Source organism: Saimiri boliviensis, chromosome 17, assembly GCF_048565385.1.
Source record: "Saimiri boliviensis isolate mSaiBol1 chromosome 17, mSaiBol1.pri, whole genome shotgun sequence".
Taxonomy (NCBI): Eukaryota; Metazoa; Chordata; class Mammalia; order Primates; family Cebidae; genus Saimiri; species Saimiri boliviensis.
The window spans coordinates 49,313,610-49,336,221 of NC_133465.1; the positions used below are offsets into that span (position 1 = coordinate 49,313,610).

The window sequence follows — 22,612 nt, forward strand, 5'->3', positions numbered from 1 at the left end:
GGGAATAATAATCTATCCTGACTCTATCCTGGAGTCACTGGATTAAATGAGTTACTATTTGTGAAGTGCTTGCATAGTGCCGGGCATTCCACATGTGTTAGCTATTTCTCTACCACAAAGAAGGCCTTGCTTGGTGCTAGAGTATCTTTAACACATGGCACCTGCTAACCTTCTATGTTACCAAGAAACGTAATAACATTGTTTTCTTCTCACTTGATTCTTTTTTTAACCCACCCGCCCGCCTTTTTTTTTTTTTTTTTTTTTTGAGACAGGGTCTCACACTGTCACCCAGACTGGAGTGCAGTGGCTCAATCTCAGTTCACTGCAACCTCCTCCTCCCAAGCTCAAGTGATTCTCTGGCCTCAGCCTCCTGAGTAGCTGGGATTACAAGCACGTGCCACTACTGCCTGGCTAATTTTTGTATTTTTAGTAGAGACGGGGTTTCACCGTGTTAGCCAGGCTGGTCATGAACTTCTGACCTCAAATGATCCACCCACCTCCTCACTTGATTCTTAAGGCCTTCTCCTATGGCAAATGAAACTGGCCTAGTTACAGACCTAATATGGATAAATTTTAAGCTTAAAAAGTTTAAAGAAGTCAAGTGAGGTAGTTCACACCTGTAATTCCAGCACCTTGGGAGACAGAAGTGGGAGGACTGCTTGAGCTCAGGAGTTTGAGAACAGCCTGAGCAACATGGTGAAAACCCATTTCTACAAAAAAAAAAAAATTTTTTTTTAATTAGCTGGGCATAGTGGTGTGCATTTGTGGTCCCAGCTGCTCAGGAGGCTGAGGCAAGAGGATCACTTGAACCTGGGAGGTGGAGGCTGCAGTGATCTATGATTGCACCACTGTACACCAGCCTGAGCAACAGAGTGACCCCCATCTCAAAAAATAAAATGAAAAACTCTATTTTATTTTAACCAGAGGTGATATTTGATAAAGAAAAACCTTAACACTAAAGTATTAGAAATTTTGGGGGGTGTTTTGAGGATATAACAGAATTTCTCAAGCTGGTACCCAGTGACTGGAGTTTCAAATTCTGGTAACCTCACGGTCATTCATTAGGATCCTCTTTGAGCTCAAGCAACAGGGCAGAGGCATCCATGCCCTCCAGTAAGCCGGCACACCACCCTCCCCCTTCTACTCTTTCCAGCTCCATCCATCCAACCCCCTGCCCAGCCCTGTGCTCAAAGCCACCTGCGTTCCCTTCTACCCTCGTCAGAATGCCAATCACCCAATCCCCTGCAGACTCCCAAAGCTGCCCCTGGAACCTACCTTGGCAGGAGATCAAAGACGACCCGCCACATTTAATATCGGCCCCTGACCCTCGATAGTGGATTCAGTTCCTCCAGGGGCGGGTAAGCCTGGTGGCCCCGCCCCCTGACTCATGGTCTGACCCTCCTCAAACGCAGCCAGAGGTGACTCCTGGTCCCTCGTCAGGACCCCGCCCCGGCCGGGTCCAGCCCCGCCCAACGGTAAGTTAAGAGCCCCCCCAGTGCCAGACGCTCCAGACAGACTGCCACTCTTGGGGGTCAAGAAGTGGTTGTCGTCATGGCTACGGCGCTGACGACCGCGGTTCTGCGGGCAGCTGCTGTGGCCCCGAGGCTGCGCAGCCCAGGAGGCACTGGGGGCGCCCGGAGGCTGAGCTGCGGCGCGCGGCGGCGGGCATCGAGGGGCACCAGCCCGGAGCGCCAGCTCAGCACCGCCTGGGCGCAGGCCCAGCCCCCGCCAGAGGAGTCCGCGGGCGCGGAAGACGTCTCCCAGACGCCGGCCGCCGAGGAGCCGTCGTGGGTGCCGACTCCCACGGCCCTGGTGCCCCACGAGCCCCCTGAAGCTCCCCGGGGCCGCTCGCTGGTGCAGCGAGACATCCAGGCCTTCCTCAACCAGTGCGGGGCCAGCCCGGGGGAAGCGCGCCACTGGCTCACGCAGTTCCAGACCTACCACCACTCCGCGGACAAGCCCTTCGCCGTCATCGAGGTGAGCGGAGCCCGGCGTGGGCCGTGACACAGCGAGGGGTTGGGGCTGTGTGGCCACCTGTCCTCAGGCATGGCAGGAAGAGGCTGCGGGCTCTGCGCAGCGGAAGCTGGAAGGAGCCCGGCAGAGCCCAGACCAGCGCTGCCGGGAATGGGCGAGCCCGTAAGCTCCTCCGGAAGCCTCACTCCAAACGGAGTGAGGAGCCTGGGGGCCCCACCTGCCAGATGTGATGCCCTGAAGAAGGCCCCCAACACTGGCGCCGTTAGGGGTTCAGAAGGGCCAGGACAGGAGCCGCCTGCTTTGCCCCTCCCCCAAAGGTGTCCTAGAGTCCAAGGTCGCAGGGAGCAGGGCGGGAGGTACCCCAGAGTGAGATAAGGGAGTGGCAAGGCCCAATGGGACAAAGGGCGGAGCAGGTGGGCACCGGTGGCCAGAAGTGGGTCCTGAGAGCTCCTCGAAGAGTAGGGTCACCGAGACGGCCCTGCACGGGAGCCAGCGGTTCAGGGCCGTGTCACGTTCCTTGAACGCCCACTCCTCCACAGGTGGACGAGGAGGTGCTCAAGTGCCGGCGGGCCGTATCCAGTCTGGCCTTCGCCCTGGCCTTCTTGCAGCGCATGGACATGAAGCCGCTGGTGGTCCTGGGGCTGCCCGCCCCCACAGCGCCCTCGGGCTGTCTTTCCTTCTGGGAGGCCAAGGCGCAGCTGGCCGAGAGCTGCAAGGTGCTGGTGGACGCGCTTCGGCACAACGCAGCCACTGCCGTGCCTTTTTTTGGCGGCGGGTCTGTGCTAGGCGCTGCGGAGCCGGCTCCCCATGCCAGGTTAGGACCCCCCTCCCGCCCCGCCCGCCCAGGCGTCCTCAGAGCGCGCTACTCTGCCCACCCTGCCCCGCCCGGCAGGCCTGGACGGGGCCCTCTCGAGCACTACGTCTGGCCCACAGCTACGGCGGCATCGTCTCGGTGGAGACGGACCTGCTGCAGTGGTGCCTGGAGTCGGGCAGCATCCCCATCCTGTGCCCCATTGGGGAGACGGCCGCGCGCCGCTCCGTGCTTCTCGACTCCCTGGAGGTGACCGCGTCGCTGGCCAAGGCGCTGCGGCCCACCAAGATCATCTTCCTCAATAACACAGGAGGCCTGCGCGACAGCAGTCACAAGGTGCGGCCCTTTCTTTCCCCGGCGATCCCGGCCTTCCCTTGCGCCCCTCGCACCTTTCCCCGATGGGCCGCAGATTGACTAGCAAGCCAGGTGGGTAGAAAAGCCTAAGGGAGTATAGGGGAGGGGGTCAGCCCCGGGTGCCCAGATCTGCGCCCTCCCCGGCCAAGGACTCCGGGCAGAAGAAAGGATAAAGGGGTCAGAAAGAAGAGAGGTCCGTGGGGCAGGGGCGCAGTCCGTGCCGGCCGTGGGCCGCGGGTTCAGCTGCGGGCTCCGGACACAGGTCCTGAGTAACGTGAACCTGCCCACCGACCTGGACCTGGTGAGCAACGCCGAGTGGGTGAGCACAAAAGAGCGGCAGCAGATGCGGCTCATCGTGGACGTGCTCAGCCGCCTGCCCCACCACTCCTCGGCCGTCATCACCGCCGCCAGCACGCTGCTCACCGAGCTCTTCAGCAACAAGGGTGAGGGCGGCGGGCTGGCGGGGGGCTGGGTCCCGGGAGTGAGCAATGGCCCGGCCTGCGTGTCTGAGGGCAGGAGGAGCGGCTTCTCCTCCTGTCCAGGAGCCGTAGAGGGCGATCACAGCAACGGCTCCAGCTGCTGCCGAAACCCGGGAAAGGTGAGAGAGGAGACTCCAGCAGACTGGAGGGAATTCAGAAGTTATTACAGGAATGGGCGGGACGAGAGGAAGAGGGAGGTGCCCGGTGGGCGGGGCCACGAGGGGCTCCACCACGAGAGATGGGTGGGGCTTAGGTTGCGGGGATGGGTCAGCGGCGGGAGGCCGACTTCCAGGGGACAGGCGGGACTAAAGGCTCCCGGCGGCCGGAGGAGCTAGGGGCACATGCTCTGCCTGGGAAATGCATCTCCTTGAATTAAAATCACATATATACAACAAAGCCACAGCTCATAGGAAGAAAAAAAAAAAGAAAAGAGAAAAAATAAAATCACAGATAAATCTATGCAGACCACTGAAATCATTTCACTGCGTAGGTCTCCCAAAGACGGAAATTGCTCCACCAGCCCCTGCCCTACCTGCAGCCCCCACCAGGCTGGCAGACGGCTCTCCTGCCCGACTAGCCCCTCCTCGTCCTCCTCCAGGGTCTGGGACCTTGTTCAAGAACGCCGAGCGGATGCTACGGGTGCGCAGCCTGGACAACCTGGACCAGGGCCGTCTAGTGAACCTGGTCAACGCCAGCTTCGGCAAGAAGCTCAGGGACGACTACCTGGCCTCGCTGCGCCCGCGGCTGCACTCCATCTACGTCTCCGAGGGGTGAGCCTGCGAACCCCAGAGGGCGGGGTCTCGGGGGGCAGCCGGCCAACTTCGGACCAGGGAGAGGTCCCAGCCTGCCGCTCTCCCGCTCGGTCAGGTACAACGCCGCCGCCATTCTGACTATGGAGCCCGTCCTCGGGGGCACCCCGTACCTGGACAAATTTGTGGTGAGCTCCAGCCGCCAGGGCCAAGGCTCCGGTCAGATGTTGTGGGAGTGCCTGCTGCGGGACCTGCAGACGCTTTTCTGGCGCTCCCGGGTCACCAATCCCATCAATCCCTGGTAGGTCCCACCACTCCCAGCTCCGGGCTGGGCTCCGACTTCCCTCTTCTCTCCAGCCCTTGCCAAGCGTGCCAAGGAGGCTGAGCTTCCTCTTCTTCCACTGGTCTCCCTTTCACTACCTCCCAGGGGCAGAACACACAGAAAGCCAAAGTTAGAGCACATATCACACTCCTTTCCTGGAAGCAAGTGACACCACCTAACCCCCACGGAGCCCACCTCTCCCAGGGCCCTGAGGAATCCTAACCCTCAGGCTCTATTGGAGGCCCGCGGCACCTCCAATGGAACACCCGTCCTCTCTCTGCTTCAGTAACTGCCCCCTCACCCCTATACCCTGCTCTGTGGGCACTAGGAAGTGAGCAAGAACCCTCCGCTTTGCTGCACAGCTGAGGCAGTGTGGAGAGCAAGGCACCGCTCCCTTCCTAACCGTGCACCTGGCAAGGTACCTAACTTCTCTCAGCCTTAGCTGCTTCCCCGTGAGCTGAGCATCACAGTGCCAGGCTCAGGCCTCTACTGCAAGGAGAAAATGAGATAACACACAGCAGGACCTAGCTGGGTGCCCAGCATGCAGTAGGTCCTCAATGTTCTCTGAATACAGAACCAGTGAGTCATGAGCACTGGCCTTGCCCTCAAAACGGTTTGCTGCATCACCTCCCCCCACCCAGGTACTTCAAACACAGTGATGGCAGCTTCTCCAACAAGCAGTGGATCTTCTTCTGGTTTGGCCTGGCTGATATCCGGGACTCCTATGAGTTGGTCAACCACGCCAAGGGGCTGCCAGACTCCTTTTGCAAGCCAGCTTCTGACCCCGGCAGCTGACCCTCACCATGAACTCTACAGGCCCTGGAACAGCCAGGGTGGACCAAAAGCCATGCCTGCTGGGGATGAGTGACCCCAGGCAGCCAGCCACAGGCTGGATGGGGCTTGATGGCTGAGTGATCTACACAGGAGAAAGTAGCCCCAGCTCCTCTGCCCAGAGGAGGCGCTGAAGTGGGACAAGCACAGGAAAGAGAAGGGCCAGTCTAGGATCCCAGCTCGACTCACTCCAAAGCCACAACCAAATTGCCTTTGATTTTCAACCTGGGGATTAGAGGAGGGGAGGGTGCCTTCCAGGGATCTACTCAGGACTAACCCTAAGGGTGAGCTAGTTTCTGTGCCTCTGTGCTGTTTTGAGGCGCCCTTACCCAAGATATTACCCCACCTGCCTGATATTCTACCATTCATTTAAATTCCTTTGGGTTTTGCAGTTTTTCAGGAGAACTTCATTAAAATCCAAATACTTCTCTGAGAGTCAGCTCACACTTGAAAGAAAATTAGAACTGACCCCGTGGGAGCAAGATTCTTTTTTTTAAAGACCTGGTCTCGCTGTGTTACCAAGGCTGGAGTAGTGGTGCCATCACAGCTCACTGCAGCCCCAACCTCAGGCTCAAGCAAACCTCCCACGTCAGCCTCCTTAGTAGCTGGTACCACAGGCACACACCACCACATCTGGCTTTTTTTTTTTTTTTTTTTGGTAGAGATGAGGTCTCACTATGTTACCAAGTCTGGTCTCAAACTCCTGGGCTCAAGCAGTCCTCCCTCTTCGGCCTCCCAAAGTACTAGGATCACATGCTGGGAGAAAGATCTTGAGGGCTGGAGAACCAGGGGACTCCTAGAAGGAGTAGAGGACTCCTAGGATGAACACTGCCACTGTCTCCCTCCCAGAGGTTAGGAAGCATCCTGCCTTCCACAGACCAGGCCACAGCAGCCCCAGCTCCCCTTCCCTGTGGGTGCGCCACCCACAGCTCCCAGTCTGGGCTGAGCCAGGCCCAGACATTAGTGGCACACCTTTTACCTACAAGAGCCCAGAGACGCTACAAGATGGCTTTTGCTTAAAAGCTCAAACTTGGACGTTTTCCCCTCAGCCCTACTAGAGGTTGTGTCCAGTCTCTACAGGACCAGCTAGACAGAAATCCAAAACCCAGGGGTTTCGTTGACATTTTTTGAAGCTCCGTGATGTGCCAGGCACCGTGCTGACTGCTGCTGGGGCGACTTTCTGGCAGACGCACATAGACTAGAAAGGAGGTCAACAGAGAGACCATCATGGCACAGGAGGGGCTGGGATAGAGCAGCCTCTGTCTCCCCTCAGGAGATGGGTCACATTGAGTACATATCTGGGCTTGGCCATTCAACAGACTCGACCTGAAATCCAGCTCTATGGGCTGGATTTGCTCTGTAGCTTGAGGCAAACTGCTTACCCTCTCTGAGCCTCCATTTCCTTCATGTGTAAAATGTAAAATATTCCAATTCACAGTGGATACAACAGTTTTCTCCCTCCGCCGGGTGCAGTGGCTCATGCCTGTAATCCCAGCACTTTGGGAGGCTGAGGCAGAGAGATCACCTGAGGTCAGGAGTTCGAGACCAGCCCGACCAACATGAAGAAACCCTATCTCTACTAAAAATACAAAATTAGCCAGGCATGGTGACGCATGCCTGTAATCCCAGCTGCTCAGGAGGGTGAGGCAGGAGAAATGCTTGAACCTGGGAGGCAGAGGTTGCGGTGAGCCAAGATCTTGCCATTGCACTCCAGCCTGGGTGACAAGAGCAAAACTCCGTCTCAAAAAAAAAAAAAGTTATTTCCCTCTAGCTGCTCTCACCAAGGATGTCTTCACAAGAACCAGATCCAAATGGGGAGAAAAAGACAAGCTACAACAAGAGGAATTGAGTTGAGAGATCAAAAGCACACAGTACAGTGAGGATTTTGAAGTTCTTGAAAAAGAGAGCCATTGGGCATGGTGGCTTATTCCTGTAGTCCCAGCACTTTGGGAGGCTGAGGCTGGAGAATCGCTTGAGCCAAGGAGTCTGAAACCAGCCTGGGCAACAAAGTGAGACCTCGTCTCTAAAAAATAAAGAAGTAAAAAATTAAAAAAAAAAAAAAGACCCAAAGAACTGTGGGAAATCTTAGAATAGGGGAAAGATCACAGGAGGGCCAAGGTGGGGCTTAACCAGATGTGGTCTTTTGAGAAACCCAAGATCAGTCCCAGCCAATGGCAAAGTGCCCTGTTGGGGAGCACAGAGAAGCAAAGCAAAACCAAATGTCTATATAAAATGTTTATTTTTGGAAGGCTGTGTGGTCTGGTGTTTGGGCGGGAACTCCAACCCCACCAGGCCAACCACGGAGCTGGAAACAGAGGCAACAGGAGGGCAAGGCTGGCGCTGCCTGCTCCACCCCTGCACAGCTCCGAGCAGACCAGGGTCTGCGCTGCTCTCGAGGTGAGCAATAGCTGGTACTGCTTCTGCCCCTGGCATACCCTGAGAACCCATGTGACTTCTGTAGTGCTCAGCCCCTTTGCCCCTCCTGGGCCTGAACCACTGTGTCGGCACACACTCACTCTCAGTCTCGGAACAGCACTGCAGAGCCCAGCTGCATCTGCCAGGTTCAAAGAGGAAGTGTTCACACTCGCTCACTTCTGATCTCCATCTTCCTTCTGTCTCCCACTTTCAGGACCCGCATCCCAGCCCTGCCATACTCCCTTCTCAGGGACAGGGTACCCAGGAGGCAGCTGGCCTCGGCTCTAACAAACAGGAAAAAAGCCTGTGAGGCAATGATGCCAGGGCTCCCACCCTCCCAAGCACTGAGCCCAGAAATGTGGATGAACCAGCTGCCTCTTAATGCAAAAAAGAAAAAAACAATTTTAAAAAGGCAAAAGATCAAACAGACCAAAAAGCATAAATAAACAGCAACTGGGCCAGCAAGGAAGAAGGCAGGGTCACCTCAGTGGCTCCCTGTGCCCATCTCAGCCTCTTGCCATAAAACTCAGCCATCAGTGGCCAGGATGACAGCAGTTCCGAAGATGCCCACGCTCTCTCCAAGGAGCTTCATCTGGTTCCAGAACTCAACTCGCCGCGTGTTGTGCCAGTAAGCAACATTGCCATCAATGAGCAGCATGACTGGGGGCAGCAGTACAGCCAGGATCTGGGCAGCGAGGGTCACGTAGTAGCCTGACAGGAAGGCCAGGGCCAGGACGCCATACAGCAGGAAGAACAGCTGGATCATGAGCTCCCCTCCTGGGAGATGGTTCAGATACGCCAGCCGGTCCTCTTTGCTGTGCTGCAGTGAGTAGGCCTGGAGACATATCATCCTCTGAGACTCTCCAACAGGCTCGGAAGCCTGTCTGGGGAGACCCACCTTGGAGACGGAACCTGCAGATGAGCCCCTGCAGAAGGGCTTCTGAATCCCTTCTCAGACTGGAGACCCTCTGAAAGTAGGGCCTTTGTCTCTCTCTCAGACCATGGGGTCCCAGAAGACTAGGGCCTGTGTCTCCCCTCACCCTGGGGACTATGAAGGAAGTATATTTCCACAGTCAGACTGGAGCTCCTGCCTCTGAATATGGGAGCCCACACAGAGAGCTATACTTGAGACATACCTGGTAACTAAGATGAGAGACCAAGTGGCCTGGGGCCTGTCCATGTCCCCATCCACACTGGCCTCCCCTAGCACCAGGGAGAATCGTAAGTGGTTACCCTAGAGCTACCATCAGGGAGAATCATTACATGGCTAACCTAGAGCTACCCTAGAGCTACCCAGTCCCAGCTGGGGCCTGACCCCACCAAATCTCCTTTATCCCCTTCCAGTCCTTTGGGGGCTGAAGCCATGAGAGTATCACCCCATCTTGTTCTCCTGGCTCTCAAGGTTGGGATTTAATGACAAATCTACCTGAGGGCAACACTGTTGGAAGAAGGGCCTCTCAACAGGCACTTGGAGGCCCCTGAGGCCCAGAAGCTGGCCAGGGCAATTCCCAGGAGCCAAGGCCACCAAGAACTGCACACAGGCCTCATTCTCTGTCCACCTTCCTGGGGTTCTGCCAGGCCCGGACTCACATTTCGCTCCCAGCCAGCATCTCCAACCAGCAGTCCCCCAACATACCACACAGATGAGATAGATGCCCAGGAACACCTGGCCGGTGGACTGCAGGGAGCGGCTGCGAGGTTTCCGGCGGTATAGCTCCCCAGCACCGCTGGCCAACACGAGAAAGCCACCGACGATGGCAACTGTGCGCGAGTACATACGGACCTAGGCCGGGGCAAGGGGATCCCAGTCAAGAACGCTGCAGCCGCCACATCTCTCCTAGCTTCCCAGAGTGTAAAACTGCCCATCTCTACACATCCCATTCCATCTGGTGAATCTTCTTACATTTCCGAGCTTGGTGGGCAGGTGTAACAGAGACAGATCACTCTTTTTCGTTTTCAATAGAAGTAGAAACTGAGGCCCAGAGGGTTAAGAAAACTGTCACATCTTGCTGGGCATGGTGGCTCATGGCTGTAATCCCAACACTTTGGAAGGCTGAGGTAGATAGATTACCCTGAGGTCAGGAGTTCAAGACCAGCCTGGCCAATATGAGGAAACCCTGTCCCTACTAAAAATACAAAAATTAGCCGGGTGTGGTGGCGCATGCCTGTAATCCCAGCTACTGGGGAGACTGAGGCAGGAGAATCGGTTGAACCCAGGAGGTGGAAGTTGCAGTGAGCCGAGATCATACCATTGCACTCCAGCCTGAGGGACAGAGAGAGACTCTGTCTCAAAAAAACAAAACAAAACAAGGCTCAAGCCTGTAATCCTAGCACTTTGGGAGACTGAGGCGGGTGGATCACGAGATCAAGAGATCGAGATCATCCTGGTCAACACGGTGAAACCCCGTCTCTACTAAAAATACAAAAAATTAGCTGGGCATGGTGGCGCACGCCTGTAATCCCAGCTACTCAGGAGGCTGAGGCAGGAGAATTGCTTGAACCCAGGAGGCGGAGGTTACAGTGAGCCGAGATCGCACCATTGCACTCCAGCCTGGGTAACAAGAGTGAAACTCCGTCTCGAAAAAAGCAACAACAACAACAACAAAAGAAAACTACCAGGTCCTACAGAAAGTAAGTGGCAGAACCCAGACGCAATGTGTTTCTCCCTTCCCCGCTCTCAGATCTGTAGACTCTAATCTTGGTGTCCTTTATTCTACACAGTATGGGATCTGTCCCACAAAAACAAAACCATTGATCTTGTTGTCCTGTAGCTGTTCACACATCTGCCTCTTCTAAGGGTCTGACAGTCTCTTCCTCGAGGACAGTGCCTTTGTCCAACCTTATCTCCAAGCCTACTGTGCCTGGCACAGGGTCTGGCTTAAATGCTACACCAAGACTAATTACATTGTCATAAAATGACTTTATGAAAACTAGGTACTCTCTCCAGGGTCCCTTTTACCCCTTGAGTCTGAAATTATTAAACTAACAGTTTAAAAGTTTCTGGGAACCAGGTGACTGGGGTTCTGGTCCCACCAGTATCCTAACTGTGGTTGGGAAAGTCTGTTTCCCATCTCTGGACCTCGGTTTCCACACTGTGAAAGGGAAGTCTGTGTAGTCTCTAAGATCCATTTCTGCGCTCTGTAATCTCCGTAAGCCTAGGGTTTCGAACCTCCCAGGCGTCGCACTGTGCACCTGGCCAGCACCATTTACCGCCCACCAACAGCCCTGTGCCCTGGCCTCTGATTCCCCATCACCCAGAGGGAAGCCGAGGAGCTCACCTTCAGCCAGTCCCCGTAGTGGACGTAGCCCCCGATGTAGGCGGCGTAGGTGCTAATGGCCAATTGGAGTGCGGCCCCCAGCGCGAACCAGCGCCGCTTCACGCCAAAGGACATGAAACTAGCGCACAGCACGGCCGCCCCCATGTCGAAATACAGGTAAGGCACTGGGATGTCGGGCTTCCTGCGAGCCAGGAGTAGGGAAGCAACGAGGACAGAATGAAAGGGTGGGGGAAGAACCTTGACACCCCCTGAGTTCCCGCAGGCTCCACTGCTCCCCCAAACCGGGGTCCCCTCTCATGGCCAGGACCGCCCTACCAGATTTGGCCCGACACCCGGACCAGAACCCCTCCCAAAGAGGTCCCAATTCCACCCAGTCCAAGGGTCCCGACTTCTAGCCCCCAATTTCTTGCCCACATCGCCGCCCCCCGCCGCGTTTAGCAGCTGCGTAGGCCTGCTCACCGGCGTGCCTCAGCCCTCTCAGCGTACAGCATGAGCTGGCTGAAGCAGCCCCAAAAGGGGCAGCGTGTGAGCAGCACCGAACCCAACTGCATAATCAGCTGCAACAGCCACCGTCTCGAACATATCTTTGACGCCATCTTGGGAAAGGGCAGTCCTCTGCGGCCTCACCCGTCAGGGAGGCCGGCGCGTGGGGGACACGCAACTTCCGGGTTAAGCGCTTTTTCTTCTTTTTCCTCCCAGAAACAATGGCGTCGCTCTCTGGTTCCGGACCTAAGGTGTTCTAGTTGCGAAGTCCAGCCTTCTTGTCTGCTCACGGAGACTTCAGGGCCCATCTTTGTCCCTGCAAAACTGAAAACTAGACTAGAAGAAGGAACCGTGGGCTCAGGATAGCAGAAGTCTTGGACCGTAGTGCAAACTGATCTTTGAATGCAGCCCGATCAGGGGCCTAATCCTAATTCCAACCCTGTGTGATTTTGGGCACATCACCCAAACTTTGTGAGATTCATCATGAAATGGGGATAATGACACCTGCCTCAGAGTTGTGAACTTTAAATGTGACAGGTTGGTCCTAGTACATAGTAGCGGTTCAATAAATGGTACATACACGCACCAGAGGAAATCCCTGTTTTTAAGTTCAACGCAAGGGGCCTCCTGGCTCAAGTCACCTCTTTGGGCTTTGCCTTTTGCCTGGCCCCTGAGAGAAAAGGGAGATCTGAACATCTGGGACATCTCAAGTCAGTCCATTTTCTCCGGCTGCCATGCTCCCACTGTAGCCCAGATTGTCATCTTTTGTCAGTTTAATTGCAGCAGACATCCAAGGGGTCTCCACATTCCCCTCCAGTGTGTTCTCAGCCCCTTCTCCCACCCCCACCCAGTTATATGTTCTCATAACATCAGCTAGCTACCTTCCTTTGAATCACTTAGCATGGTGGCAAGTATGTATTTGTGACTTTTTTCTAAGACAGGGTCTCACTCTGTCACCCAGGCTGGAGTACAGTAGTGCGATCTTGGCTCACTACAGCATCCACCTCCAGGGTTCAAGCAATTCTCCTGCTTCAGCCTCCCAAGTAGCTGGGATTACAGGCACCCACCACCACACCCCACCAATTTTTATTTTTAGTGGACATGGGGTTTCACCATGTTGGCCAGGCTGGTCTGGAACTCCTGACCTCAATTGATCCAGCTGCCTCAGCCTCCCCAAGTGCCAGGATTACAGGCATGAGTCACCACACCCAGCCAATGTATCTGTGATTCTTGTATTGACAGTCTCCCCCCACTAGATTGTGAGCTCCATGAGGACAAACATGGTGCCTGGGTTTCTGCTTGCTGTTTACAGATGTTCCTGTAATCCCAGCTACTCAGGAGGCTGAGGCAGGAGAAACACTTGAACCAGGGAGACGGAGGTTGTAGTGAGCCAAGATTGTGCCACTGCATTCCAGCCTGGGAGACAGAGTGAGACTCCCTCTCAAAAAAAAAAAAAAAAGTAATTTTGTCTACCTCTGCGCACTAGTGACAACCAAACAAAACAAATTTCCTTTACCACGATACAGGCACATAGTACAGAATCAACTTTCCAATTGATTTTCTTTTTCCAGTCTCTTCACCTCTCCGTTTCAAATGGCATGGTGTACAGACCTAAAGTGTTGAGGAAGACCAGAACCAGGACTGTGTACAACAGTCCATAAAATAGTCCTAGGAGTCTGCCCGGGCTGCCCCTACAGGCACAACGCCCCACCCTCCCATCATAACCTTAGCAAGCTGTTTCCAACCAGTCTTCAGCAGCAGAGGCCAGGGACTTGTGTGAAGAGAAGGAGGAAGATTAGGATTGCGGCAGCTTGCTTTGGTACCCACTGTGCCCAATTTCTCTGGGCTGAAGTCCCTCTCTATCTTTTCCTGCTCTTTCCTCTTTCCCAGAGGGATACTGAGAAGGGAAGAACTTCGGGCAAAATCCTCATTTCTAGGGTTGGGACAGATACTGGCATTCTATCAGGTCAGAAGAGGGAGATGGGTGGGTGGCCTGGGCCCTGAGACATGAACACAGCCCTTTGTCTCTGTGGCCCCCACCCCCACCCCCAGTTCCTCCCACCCCTGCCTGGTGTTCTGTGCAGAAGATGCATGAGGGGAGAAGAAAAGGCACACACACAATACCTTTAAGGGAAAATAAGCTTTATCCCACGTAAATGGCAATGCAGATATAATAAGCAAATGATATGATAAGCAAATTAATATAATAAACAAATTGCAATGGGAAGGGGAGAAGGAAAAAGATATTTACATTCACCAGACTGTGGAGGATTCACCACGAGACCGGGAAGCAGCAGCCTGGGCTCCAGAGTTGGCCACTCGTCCGCGCACAGGCAGGAGAGGGCTCATGAAGCCCAGCCATGAGGGCCCTTCGTGACCAAAAAGGTCAACTTGTTTCTGTGATTGTCTATTGTTTTTCAATAACTAATATATAGGAATAGATTGAAATAGATTTCTCCGAAACAGCACTGATGAACGCCTCAAGGGGCTCACACAGCCCGTTCCGGGACTTGGTGACCATTGTTTGTGTCCACATTCAGCTGAGTTCAAATTTCATATTTAATTTTTCCTCCATACCTGGGAGGACTGAGCTCCAACTGAGCTCCACAGACTTCTGAGGAACTTCCCTTTTCCTCTCTCACACCTGCCTCTGTTCTCCCTCCTCTAGCTGCCTTGACCTTGCTCTGCAGCACCCCTCACCTCTCCAGAGAGCTCCCCAGCTCCCCGGCTTCTTCCGGGCCCTGCCTGCGCTTGCGCTCTGCCATCAGCACAGCCACAGCCACAGTTAGCAGCACGCTGCCTGTGATGCCCAGCACAGAGGCAGTCTCCGCCAGGCAAAGCTGGGCCTCCACACCGCTCAGCATCGCCCCAGACAGCCTTTCGGGCCCAGCGCAAGTCAGGTTGCCCAAGTCTGCCACACGCAGGTGCTGCAGGTGACCCAGTTTTCCGAAGGCTCGATGCAGGTCACAGTCACATGTCCAGGGGTTGCTGGCCAACAGCAGCCACGTGCCTGCCGTCCGGATGCCTGCCACTGCCTTGAACTCCAGGGGCTGCAGTCGGTTGCCCACGAGAGAGAGAAGGCCCAGTGCCCCTAAGGTTGCAAGCGCCTTGGCCTCCAGCTCACTGATGTCATTCCCAGCCAGAGAGAGGACTTCCAAGCCTGGCATAGTGGCCAGTGCAGCCCCCTCTACCCGCTTCAGCTGGTTCCCAGCCAGCGAGAGCCAGCGTAGGCGGAAGAGGCCCCCAAAGACCCCTGCGGCCAGTTCAGCCAGCTGGTTGTAGCTCAGGTCAAGCTGCTCCAGGCTCCCCAGGCACCACAGGCTGTTGGGGTCCAGGGAAGTGAGCAGGTTGTGAGAGAGGTCCAGGCGGAGCAGAGAGCCCAGGGTAGCTGAGAAGTCTGGGGGTAGACGGGCCAGCTGGTTGTGGCTGAGGTCCAGCTGCTCCAGGAACCTCAGGCCCCCCAGGGCCCCACCAGACAGATCCCGCAGGACATTGTGAGAAAGCAGCAACACCCGCAGTCCCCAGAGGCCCTGGAAGGCGCCAACCGGCAGATGGCTGAGATGATTGTGGCTCAGCTCCAGAAGCCAGACTCCATCGGGCAGCCTGGAAGGGAGACGGAGCAGGTGGAGGCCCCCCACAGTCCACCACACTGCCTGAGGTCGGGCAGGTGCATGGTGCTGGGCACGCTGCCACCAGACTCCTGAGAAAGACCAATGCCACCACTATGACTATAAGCCATTGTGAGGGAGAAGTGGCCACACCCACCCTGTCCTTGCTCCATGAAGGGCTGGGGTCAGGATGGCATCAGGCCCTCATGGCTGCTTCAGGCCTCACTCCTCCTCCTGGGACCCTGGCAAGCACGGTGATGCTAGGGGAGAAAGACACAAGTAGACACCATTCAGGGGTCTCACCATGTGCTGGGTGCCCAAACATTGTCTCAAAGATACCCTGCCTGCATGCCCCATGATTTTAAGTATTACCTAAGCTTCTGGCAAGAGCCCTCTTTAACCGGAGATCCCAGCATTCGGCTCCCCCTCCCCTAACCACTTCTTGTTCCGTTCTTCCTGCTGGGATGAAGAACCATCAGGGAAGATGGCCTGTAATCCTCCACACCTCCTTACTCCCACCCACACAGCAGCTCACTGATTTCACCCCCACTCTCTGTTCTCTCCCTCTTACTTTCCCAAAGCAAGAGGAGCAAGATCACCAATGGCACACGGCAGCTGCAGCAAAGCCACACCAACAGCCAGTCACGCTCAGGAGACTGCGCCTCTTCATAGTTACCAGTGCTCTGCATGTGCAGAGATGCTTATCTTGTAACTACAGCAAGGATCCCTGAGAATACAGGCTTCTCACTGACTTTCTAGAGGGTCCCAGGAAAAACTCTGCCTTCGGCTGCCCCCAAACATGCACGCAACTGCTTTCATGCAGCCAACATTTGTGGAGCTCCAGAGATCACAGCAGCAGCTAGATCCCGGCCCAGTCTGGCCACTGAAGACAGGGCCTCAGGCCGCGAAAGTCCAATGCACTCACCTGTGTTCCTGGCAACACCTGCACCTGAGTGCAGTCCCAGCCCAGGAATGGCAGTGGAAAGAATCCAGGCTGTAGTTCTGGCCTGCCTGGCCTCCTGCCAGAGCTCCACCCTCGAGAGCAGCAAGACTAGCTCTCAGGGAAGCCACAGCCCCAAGGGTAAGCAAGTGCGACAGGCTTAGGAAAATCCTCAGCCTTATGGCCTTGCATCCAGGGGTGCAGAGCTGGCCCCATCCTCTTTCCTCACTTCCTTCTGGAAACCCACAACCTGCTCTCTACTGTCAGAATGGCAGCTTGAGGCCCCCTGGGGCCCTCCCTCAGTTTGGGAAGGAGTCAGGTGTCTTCTCCTTCATTCTATACTGCCTAAGAAATCTGCCATCATCTATAATTCACCCAGGTGTTGTATGGGCACAAAGGAAGGGAATGCTCTTTCTTTTCACTAGGCCAAAGGTCAAAACGCTTCATGCTGGCGTTTGCGGGAAGCTCGGCTTCTCCTCGAACACAGTATTTGTGCGTAGTACCTCTGCCTTGCCCTAGGAGCCAAGACCTTCTGTCTAGGATTCTCAGTGTGCTCACCAGCCCTGCCCAGTGAATGCTTAAGAGAATAGTAACGGCCACACGGAAGGGCCAGGCATCTCATTAAAAGCTTCATTTCATCCTCAACTGAGGAAAGGAACTATTTTTTTTGAGATAGGCTCTCACTCTGTCGCCTGCACTGAAATACAGTGGTGCGGTCACGGGCCACCGCAGCCTCAACTTCCCAGGCTCAGGTGATCCTCCCACCTCAGCCTCCTGAATAGCTGGGACTACAAGTATGTGCCACCAAGCCCAGCTAGTTTTTGTGTTTTTTTAGAGACGGCTTCACTGTGTTGCCCTGGCTGGTCTTGAACTCCTGGACTCATGCGATCCTCCTGCTTCAGCCTCCCAAAGCGCTGGGATTTACAGGCATGAACCACTGCACCCAGCCAAGCACTGTGATTTTACACACGAGGAAACCAATGCTTGACAAAGTTAAGTTTCCAAGTCATGCTGCTAGTTAGGGGCAGAGGTAAAATCTGATAGAACTCAGGCCTGACAGAAACCAGTCATGCTTGGCCAACCGTGGTGGCTCACACCTATAATCCCAGCACTCTGGGAGGCCAAGGTGGACAGATCACCTGAGGTCAGGAGTTCAAGACCAGCCTGGCCAACGTGATGAAACACTGTCTCTAAAAATACAAAAAAATAGCTGGCATTGTGGTGCATGCCTGTAGTCCCAGCTACTTGGGAGGCTGAGGAGGATTGTTTGAACCTGGGAAGTGGAGGTTGCAGTGAGCTGAGATGGTGTCACGACACTCCAGCCTGGGTGACAGAGCAAGATTCTGTCTCAAAACCGGTAATAGTAAATGTTTTGTAGAAATGAGGTCTCACTATGTCTCCCAGGCTGGTCTTGAACTTCTGAGCAACATGGTGAAACCTGCCCTCCACAAAAAATACCAAAAATTAGCTGGGCGTGGTGGCACATCCCTGTAGTCCCAGCTACTAGGGAAGCTGAGGCGGAAGGACTGCTTGAGCCCAGGAGGTTGAGGCTGTGGTAAGCTGTGATCACACCACAGCACTCCAGCCTGGGTGACAAAGGGAGACCTTGTCTTAAAAAAAAAAAAAGAAAGTTAAGGTCTACTAGACGAGAGCAAAGGGATGAATAACACAGATTATCCCCACAAGGGGAAGAGTAGCAGAACTATCACCAACCTAGGGCGGGAGTCTGAGCCTCTGGTTAATCTCAAGCCCCTCAGAATTAGTTCAAGTGAGCTGGTTCAAGCAAATTATACTGGAAAAAACTTGAGGAATCACTGTCAATAATCTTTAAGAAAACATTACCAACAGAAGGTTGCTAGAGCCTCAAGCTCAGCAAAATTTCAAATTTTCAAGTCACATAAGTACAACAGTTCACAAAACTCAAAATGGGCTTATTGAACATGTCATGTCTGAGCAATTTCCTAAAACATGGGGACCACTAGGTGCCCACGAGTTGACTAAAAATAAGATTTACTAGGGGCCGGGCGCGGTGGCTCAAGCCTGTAATCCCAGCACTTTGGGAGGCCGAAGTGGGTGGATCACGAGGTCAAGAGATCAAGACCATCCTGGTCAACATGGTGAAACCCCGTCTCTACTAAAAATACAAAAAATTAGCTGGGCATGGTGGCGCGTGCCTGTAATCCCAGCTACTCAGGAGGCTGAGGCAGGAGAATTGCCTGAACCCAGGAGGCGGAGGTTGCGGTGAGCCGAGATCGCGCCATTGCACTCCAGCCTGGGTAACAAGAGCGAAACTCCGTCTCAAAAAAAAAAAAAAAAAAAAAAAAAAGATTTACTCAAACAACTTTATTTTCTTGTTTTTTGAGAAGAAGTTTCGCTTCAAGAGCAAAACTCCGTCTCAAAAAAAAAAAAAAAAAAAAAAAAATTAAAAGTAACACAACATTGGGATGGACAGCTAGTATACTGGGTTATGGAATCAAGATTTTTTAAAGCTCTTAATAGGCTAAAATTGTTGGCTAAAAATAGTTAATAGCAGGTCAGGTGCAGTGGCTCACACCTGTAATCCTAGCACTTTGGGAGGCCAAGGAGGGCAGATTGCCTTAAGTCAGGGGTTCAAGACCAGCTTGGAAAACATGGCAAAACCCCATCTCTACTAAAAAATACAAAAATTAACGCCGGGTGCAGTGGCTCAAGCCTGTAATCCCAGCACTTTGGGAGGCCGAGGCGGGTGGATCACGAGGTCAAGAGATCAAGACCATCCTGGTCAACATGGTGAAACTCCGTCTCTACTAAAAATACAAAAAAAAATTAGCTGGGCATGGTGGCACATGCCTGTAACCCCAGCTACTCAGGAGGCTGAGGCAGGAGAATTGCCTGAGCCCAGGAGGCAGAGGTTGCGGTGAGCCGAGATCACGCCATTGCACTCCAGCCTGGGTAACAAGAGCGAAACTCCCATCTCAAAAAAAATAATAAAAAAATTAGCCAGGCATGGTGGTGCATGCCTATAATCTCAGCTACCTGGGAGGCTGAGGCAGGAGAATCACTTGAACTCAGGAGGTGGCAGTGAGCCAAGAAATAACACCACTGTGCTCCAGCCTGGGCGACAGAGTGAGACTCCATCTCAAAAAAAAAAAAATTTAATAGCAATAAATGTCAAATTCCGTATTTAGGAATTTAAAATCTACTTACATGAGCTAGAGAAGACTTGGCATAATGGCTACTTCTGTGAAGAAGTCTGGGCAGATTTTGCTGATCACATCAAACTGAGTCAACAGTGTGATGTACCTGCCAGAAGAAATGAGTCGCTGTACTGTCCGGCATCACAGTAAATTAAATGGCTGCAGGGAAGGTCCCAGTGTGCTACCAGACAATGTCCAGTGCTGAGGCCACACTTAAGAACTAGGAAAGCATCCTTCAAAAGCCATCTGAATGGAGAAGATAGCTCTCAGTCACATCTGCCGAGTTAGGGGCTGCCAGCAAAAACAAACAACAAACAAAGCCTGAAAGAGCAGGGACTACCCTGTTGGACACCTGAGCATTATTAGCCTTGGCTCTCATGGTGAGCCGCCACTGGAGGACAAGCAGGGCACAGACAGCTGCCACATGTTGCCTCCTTGAGTAACAAGCACCCCATCAATCAAAGTTCAAATAGAGACAATCTGCTGAGGACGCTCTAGAGCAGGCGTCCCCAAACTGCGGCCCCCTGAGGCCATTTATCTGGCCTCCCGCCTCACTTCAGGAAGGGGCACCTCTTTCATTGGTGGTCAGTGAGAGGAGCACAGTATGTGGCGGCCCTCCAATGGTCTGAGGGACAGTGAACTGGCCCCCTGTGTAAAAAGTTTGGGGACGCCTGCTCTAGAGGGAATATATAAAGTGGAGGCTTGACTATACGGGATGAACGCTAAGATCCCTGGCATTATCGAGTGTCAGGAAATCTGTTCTAAGCTTCCGATACCAGCCCCAGCACAGGAAGCATCCTGTTTGCACTGTCGACACACTGACCGCTGAGTTACATGGCTACATGTCCTGCCTGGAGCCACTACGTAAAGGCAACAGCAGGACACTTTCAGAAAAGGCTCATTTGAACAAAACTGAAGTGTATGTGATGACAGCACACATTTGCAGGAGTGAAGGGTCTCACTCTGTCACCCAGGCTGGAGTGCAGTGGCGCGATCTCGGCTCACTGCAATCTCTGCCTCCCGTGTTCAAGCAATTCTCCTGCCTCAGCCTCCTGAGTAGCCGGGACTACAGGCACCCACCACCCCTGCTAATTTCTGTGCATATATATATATATTTTTTATTTTTATTTATTTTTTTTTTTTTTGAGACAGAGTCTCATTCTGTCACCCAGGCTGGAGTACAGTGGCACGATCTTGGCTCACTGCAGCCTCCACTTTCCAGGTTCAAGCAATTCTCCTGCCTCAGCTTCCAGAGTAGCTGGGACTACAGGCACACACCACCACATCTGGCTTTTTGTATTTTTAGTAGAGACAGGGTTTCACCGTATTAGCCAGAATGGTCTCGATCTCCTGCCCTTGTGATCTACCCGCCTTGGCCTCCCAAAGTGCTTGGATTACAGGCGTAAGCCACTGCGCCCGGCCTAATTTTCGTATTTTTAGTAGAGACAGGGTTTCCCCACATTGGCCAGGATGATCTCGATCTCTTGGCCGCATTATCCACCCATCTCAGCCTCCCAAAGTGCTGAGATTACAGGCGTGACCCACTATGCCCAGCCAAATCATTATTATACTCCATCCCTTTCATAAATATCCTCAGCTCAACTCCCCTCTCCCTCCACAGTACAGACCTGACACATCTCTCACCCTTGCTGTACCCACTATTCACCTCCTCTGTGTCTGCACTAAGGTCACTCGACATGATTGGCAGAGGAACACAATGGGTACCTGGTTACCCCCAAAATTCATGAGCATGCATCTCTAAAGGGCAGTCAACAGTCTTACCTTATTCCCCTTTCAGGTTAACTGGGCCACCAGAAAGGAAGTCACTTACCCTCACCTCCCTGACAAATCTACAGACTCACCTCCAACTGTCATGTCAGGGAAGAAGAAGGGCCCCTCCTATCTGAAGCAAATCTACCCACTGTGGTCAGGGATCCCAACCTCTTGTCTTCTCAGAGTTCACAGATGACAGTCACTGAATGTCTAGCTCCATCCCATGCTTCTCTAAGCCCAGGCTTGTTATCCAGCTGCCCATTTGCCATCTGCTCTTCAGTGTTTCCTGGGCAACACAAAATGGCAATACAAAAATTCCAAATTCTTCCACAAACTTCTTCCTCCCCTACTGTTTGCCATCTATCTAGAAGGCATCCTTGGTTCCTCTCCGCCCCTCACATCCTTCCCCTCACATTCGGTGCATCAAGGCCTGTCGGCTCTCAAACAAATTCTCTGCCACCACTGTCTCCCACCTAGACTGCTGCACCGACCCCTAACCCAGCAGCCTCCTTGCTTCTGCTGCCACCATCTGAAACCAAACCAAGCCCCATGACTGCCCACGGTGCCAAAGAACCCAACCTCTAGGATAACTGTAGGGTCCTGTACTGCCTGGCCCCACCCACTTCTCTACAGTCCTGCTCAGCAGGCTCCAGCCTCCTGTCTTCTATCACTTCCTGAACATCCCAAGCTCTGGTCAACCTGACTTTACACTTGCTGTTCCATCTAAACATTCTTGGTTGGCACCTTGTTCTTCAGATTTCAGCTGAAACCACATCTCAGTGGCCATCTATAAATATTCTCTCTAGAGAGAGATACGCGCCTTTCCTCCAGTAAGCATAAGCAACAACTTTTTTTTTTTTTTTTTTTGAGACTGAGTTTCGCTATTGCCCAGGCTGGAGTGCAATGGCACGATCTCAACTCACCGCAACCTCCACTTCCTGGGTTAAAGCGATTCTCCTGCCTCAGCCTCCTGAGTAGCTGGGATTACAGGCATGCGCCACCACACCCAGCTAATTTTGTATTTTTAGCAGAGAAGGGGTTTCTAGATGTTGGTCAGGCTGGTCTTGAACTCCTGACCTCAGGTGATCCGCCCACCTTGGCCTCCCAAAGTGTTGGGATTATAGGCATGAGCCACCGCGCCTAGGCAGCAGCACCTTTAAGTTAGGAGACAGACCATAATAAAAGGGGCCACATTACAAAAAGAAGCCACCACTTGCTGGTCCCTTAATGAAGGACCTGTAAGAAATTCTTGTCTAATACTGCAGGAGTCCACACCAGAGGACCAAAGAAAAAGGAAAGGTGAGTTGGTAAGTCATTGAAAATATGCCTTAGCCTCACCTTACCCTGCCAATTAAGAAACTTAGTTCCGCCGGGCGCGGTGGCTCAAGCTTGTAATCCCAGCACTTTGGGAGGCCGAGG

The 22,612-nt window shown here is 53.6% G+C and overlaps 3 protein-coding genes and 1 pseudogene across 9 annotated transcripts in view; 1 reads left to right on the plus strand and 3 right to left on the minus strand.

Annotated features, from left to right (window-relative positions):
* Positions 1-4,623, minus strand: part of PYY (peptide YY) — a 41,935-nt gene extending 37,312 nt beyond the window's left edge. For 3 of the 4 annotated variants that reach the window (XM_010331499.3, XM_074389136.1, XM_074389139.1), the window contains exon 1: positions 4,541-4,623. The gene's annotated coding sequence lies outside the window, so the exon portion shown is untranslated. Of the gene's footprint in view, positions 1-1,941; positions 2,515-4,540 lie in introns of those variants that run through there. The other variant, XM_074389137.1, reaches the window with a different exon arrangement.
* On the plus strand, positions 1,439-12,281 carry NAGS (N-acetylglutamate synthase). 4 transcript variants are annotated; one of them, XR_012514753.1, is made up of 9 exons: positions 1,439-1,977; positions 2,514-2,788; positions 2,908-3,121; positions 3,402-3,582; positions 4,217-4,388; positions 4,486-4,668; positions 8,150-10,566; positions 11,159-11,369; positions 11,913-12,281. XR_012514753.1 is itself a non-coding variant. In XM_039476930.2 (7 exons), the coding sequence occupies exons 1-7, from the start codon at positions 1,552-1,554 to the stop codon at positions 5,482-5,484; spliced, it is 1,605 nt and encodes a 534-aa protein (XP_039332864.2). In that variant the 5' UTR covers positions 1,441-1,551; the 3' UTR covers positions 5,485-7,582. The 4 variants fall into 4 exon arrangements, 1 of the variants encoding a protein (XP_039332864.2); XR_012514754.1 differs by having other exon boundaries at positions 11,194-11,369; XR_012514752.1 differs by having other exon boundaries at positions 8,150-11,369.
* On the minus strand, positions 7,743-11,869 carry TMEM101 (transmembrane protein 101). Its single transcript, XM_010331495.3, has 4 exons — positions 11,673-11,869; positions 11,214-11,394; positions 9,572-9,718; positions 7,743-8,770 (listed from the first exon to the last, which is right to left on the minus strand). The coding sequence occupies exons 1-4, from the start codon at positions 11,807-11,809 to the stop codon at positions 8,462-8,464; spliced, it is 774 nt and encodes a 257-aa protein (XP_010329797.1). The 5' UTR covers positions 11,810-11,869; the 3' UTR covers positions 7,743-8,461.
* Positions 12,282-15,849: 3,568 nt separating the features above from the next.
* On the minus strand, positions 15,850-16,047 carry LOC120367106 (small nucleolar RNA U3; annotated as a pseudogene).
* Between the last annotated feature and the right edge of the window lie 6,565 nt (positions 16,048-22,612).

Excerpts from the sequence above, each read along its gene's own strand:
- TMEM101 (XM_010331495.3), bottom strand. The coding sequence starts at position 11,809 with ATGGCGTCAAAGATATGTTCGAGACGGTGGCTGTTGCAGCTGATTATG. Across the intron at positions 9,719-11,213 it reads ACTACGGGGACTGGCTGAAG|GTCCGTATGTACTCGCGCAC; the intron begins GTGAGCTCCTCG and ends GCCCCGGCCTAG. Across the intron at positions 8,771-9,571 it reads GCATCTATCTCATCTGTGTG|GCCTACTCACTGCAGCACAG; the intron begins GTATGTTGGGGG and ends ATATGTCTCCAG.
- NAGS (XM_039476930.2), top strand. The coding sequence starts at position 1,552 with ATGGCTACGGCGCTGACGACCGCGGTTCTGCGGGCAGCTGCTGTGGCC. Across the intron at positions 3,122-3,401 it reads TGCGCGACAGCAGTCACAAG|GTCCTGAGTAACGTGAACCT; the intron begins GTGCGGCCCTTT and ends CTCCGGACACAG. Across the intron at positions 3,583-4,216 it reads CGAGCTCTTCAGCAACAAGG|GGTCTGGGACCTTGTTCAAG; the intron begins GTGAGGGCGGCG and ends GTCCTCCTCCAG.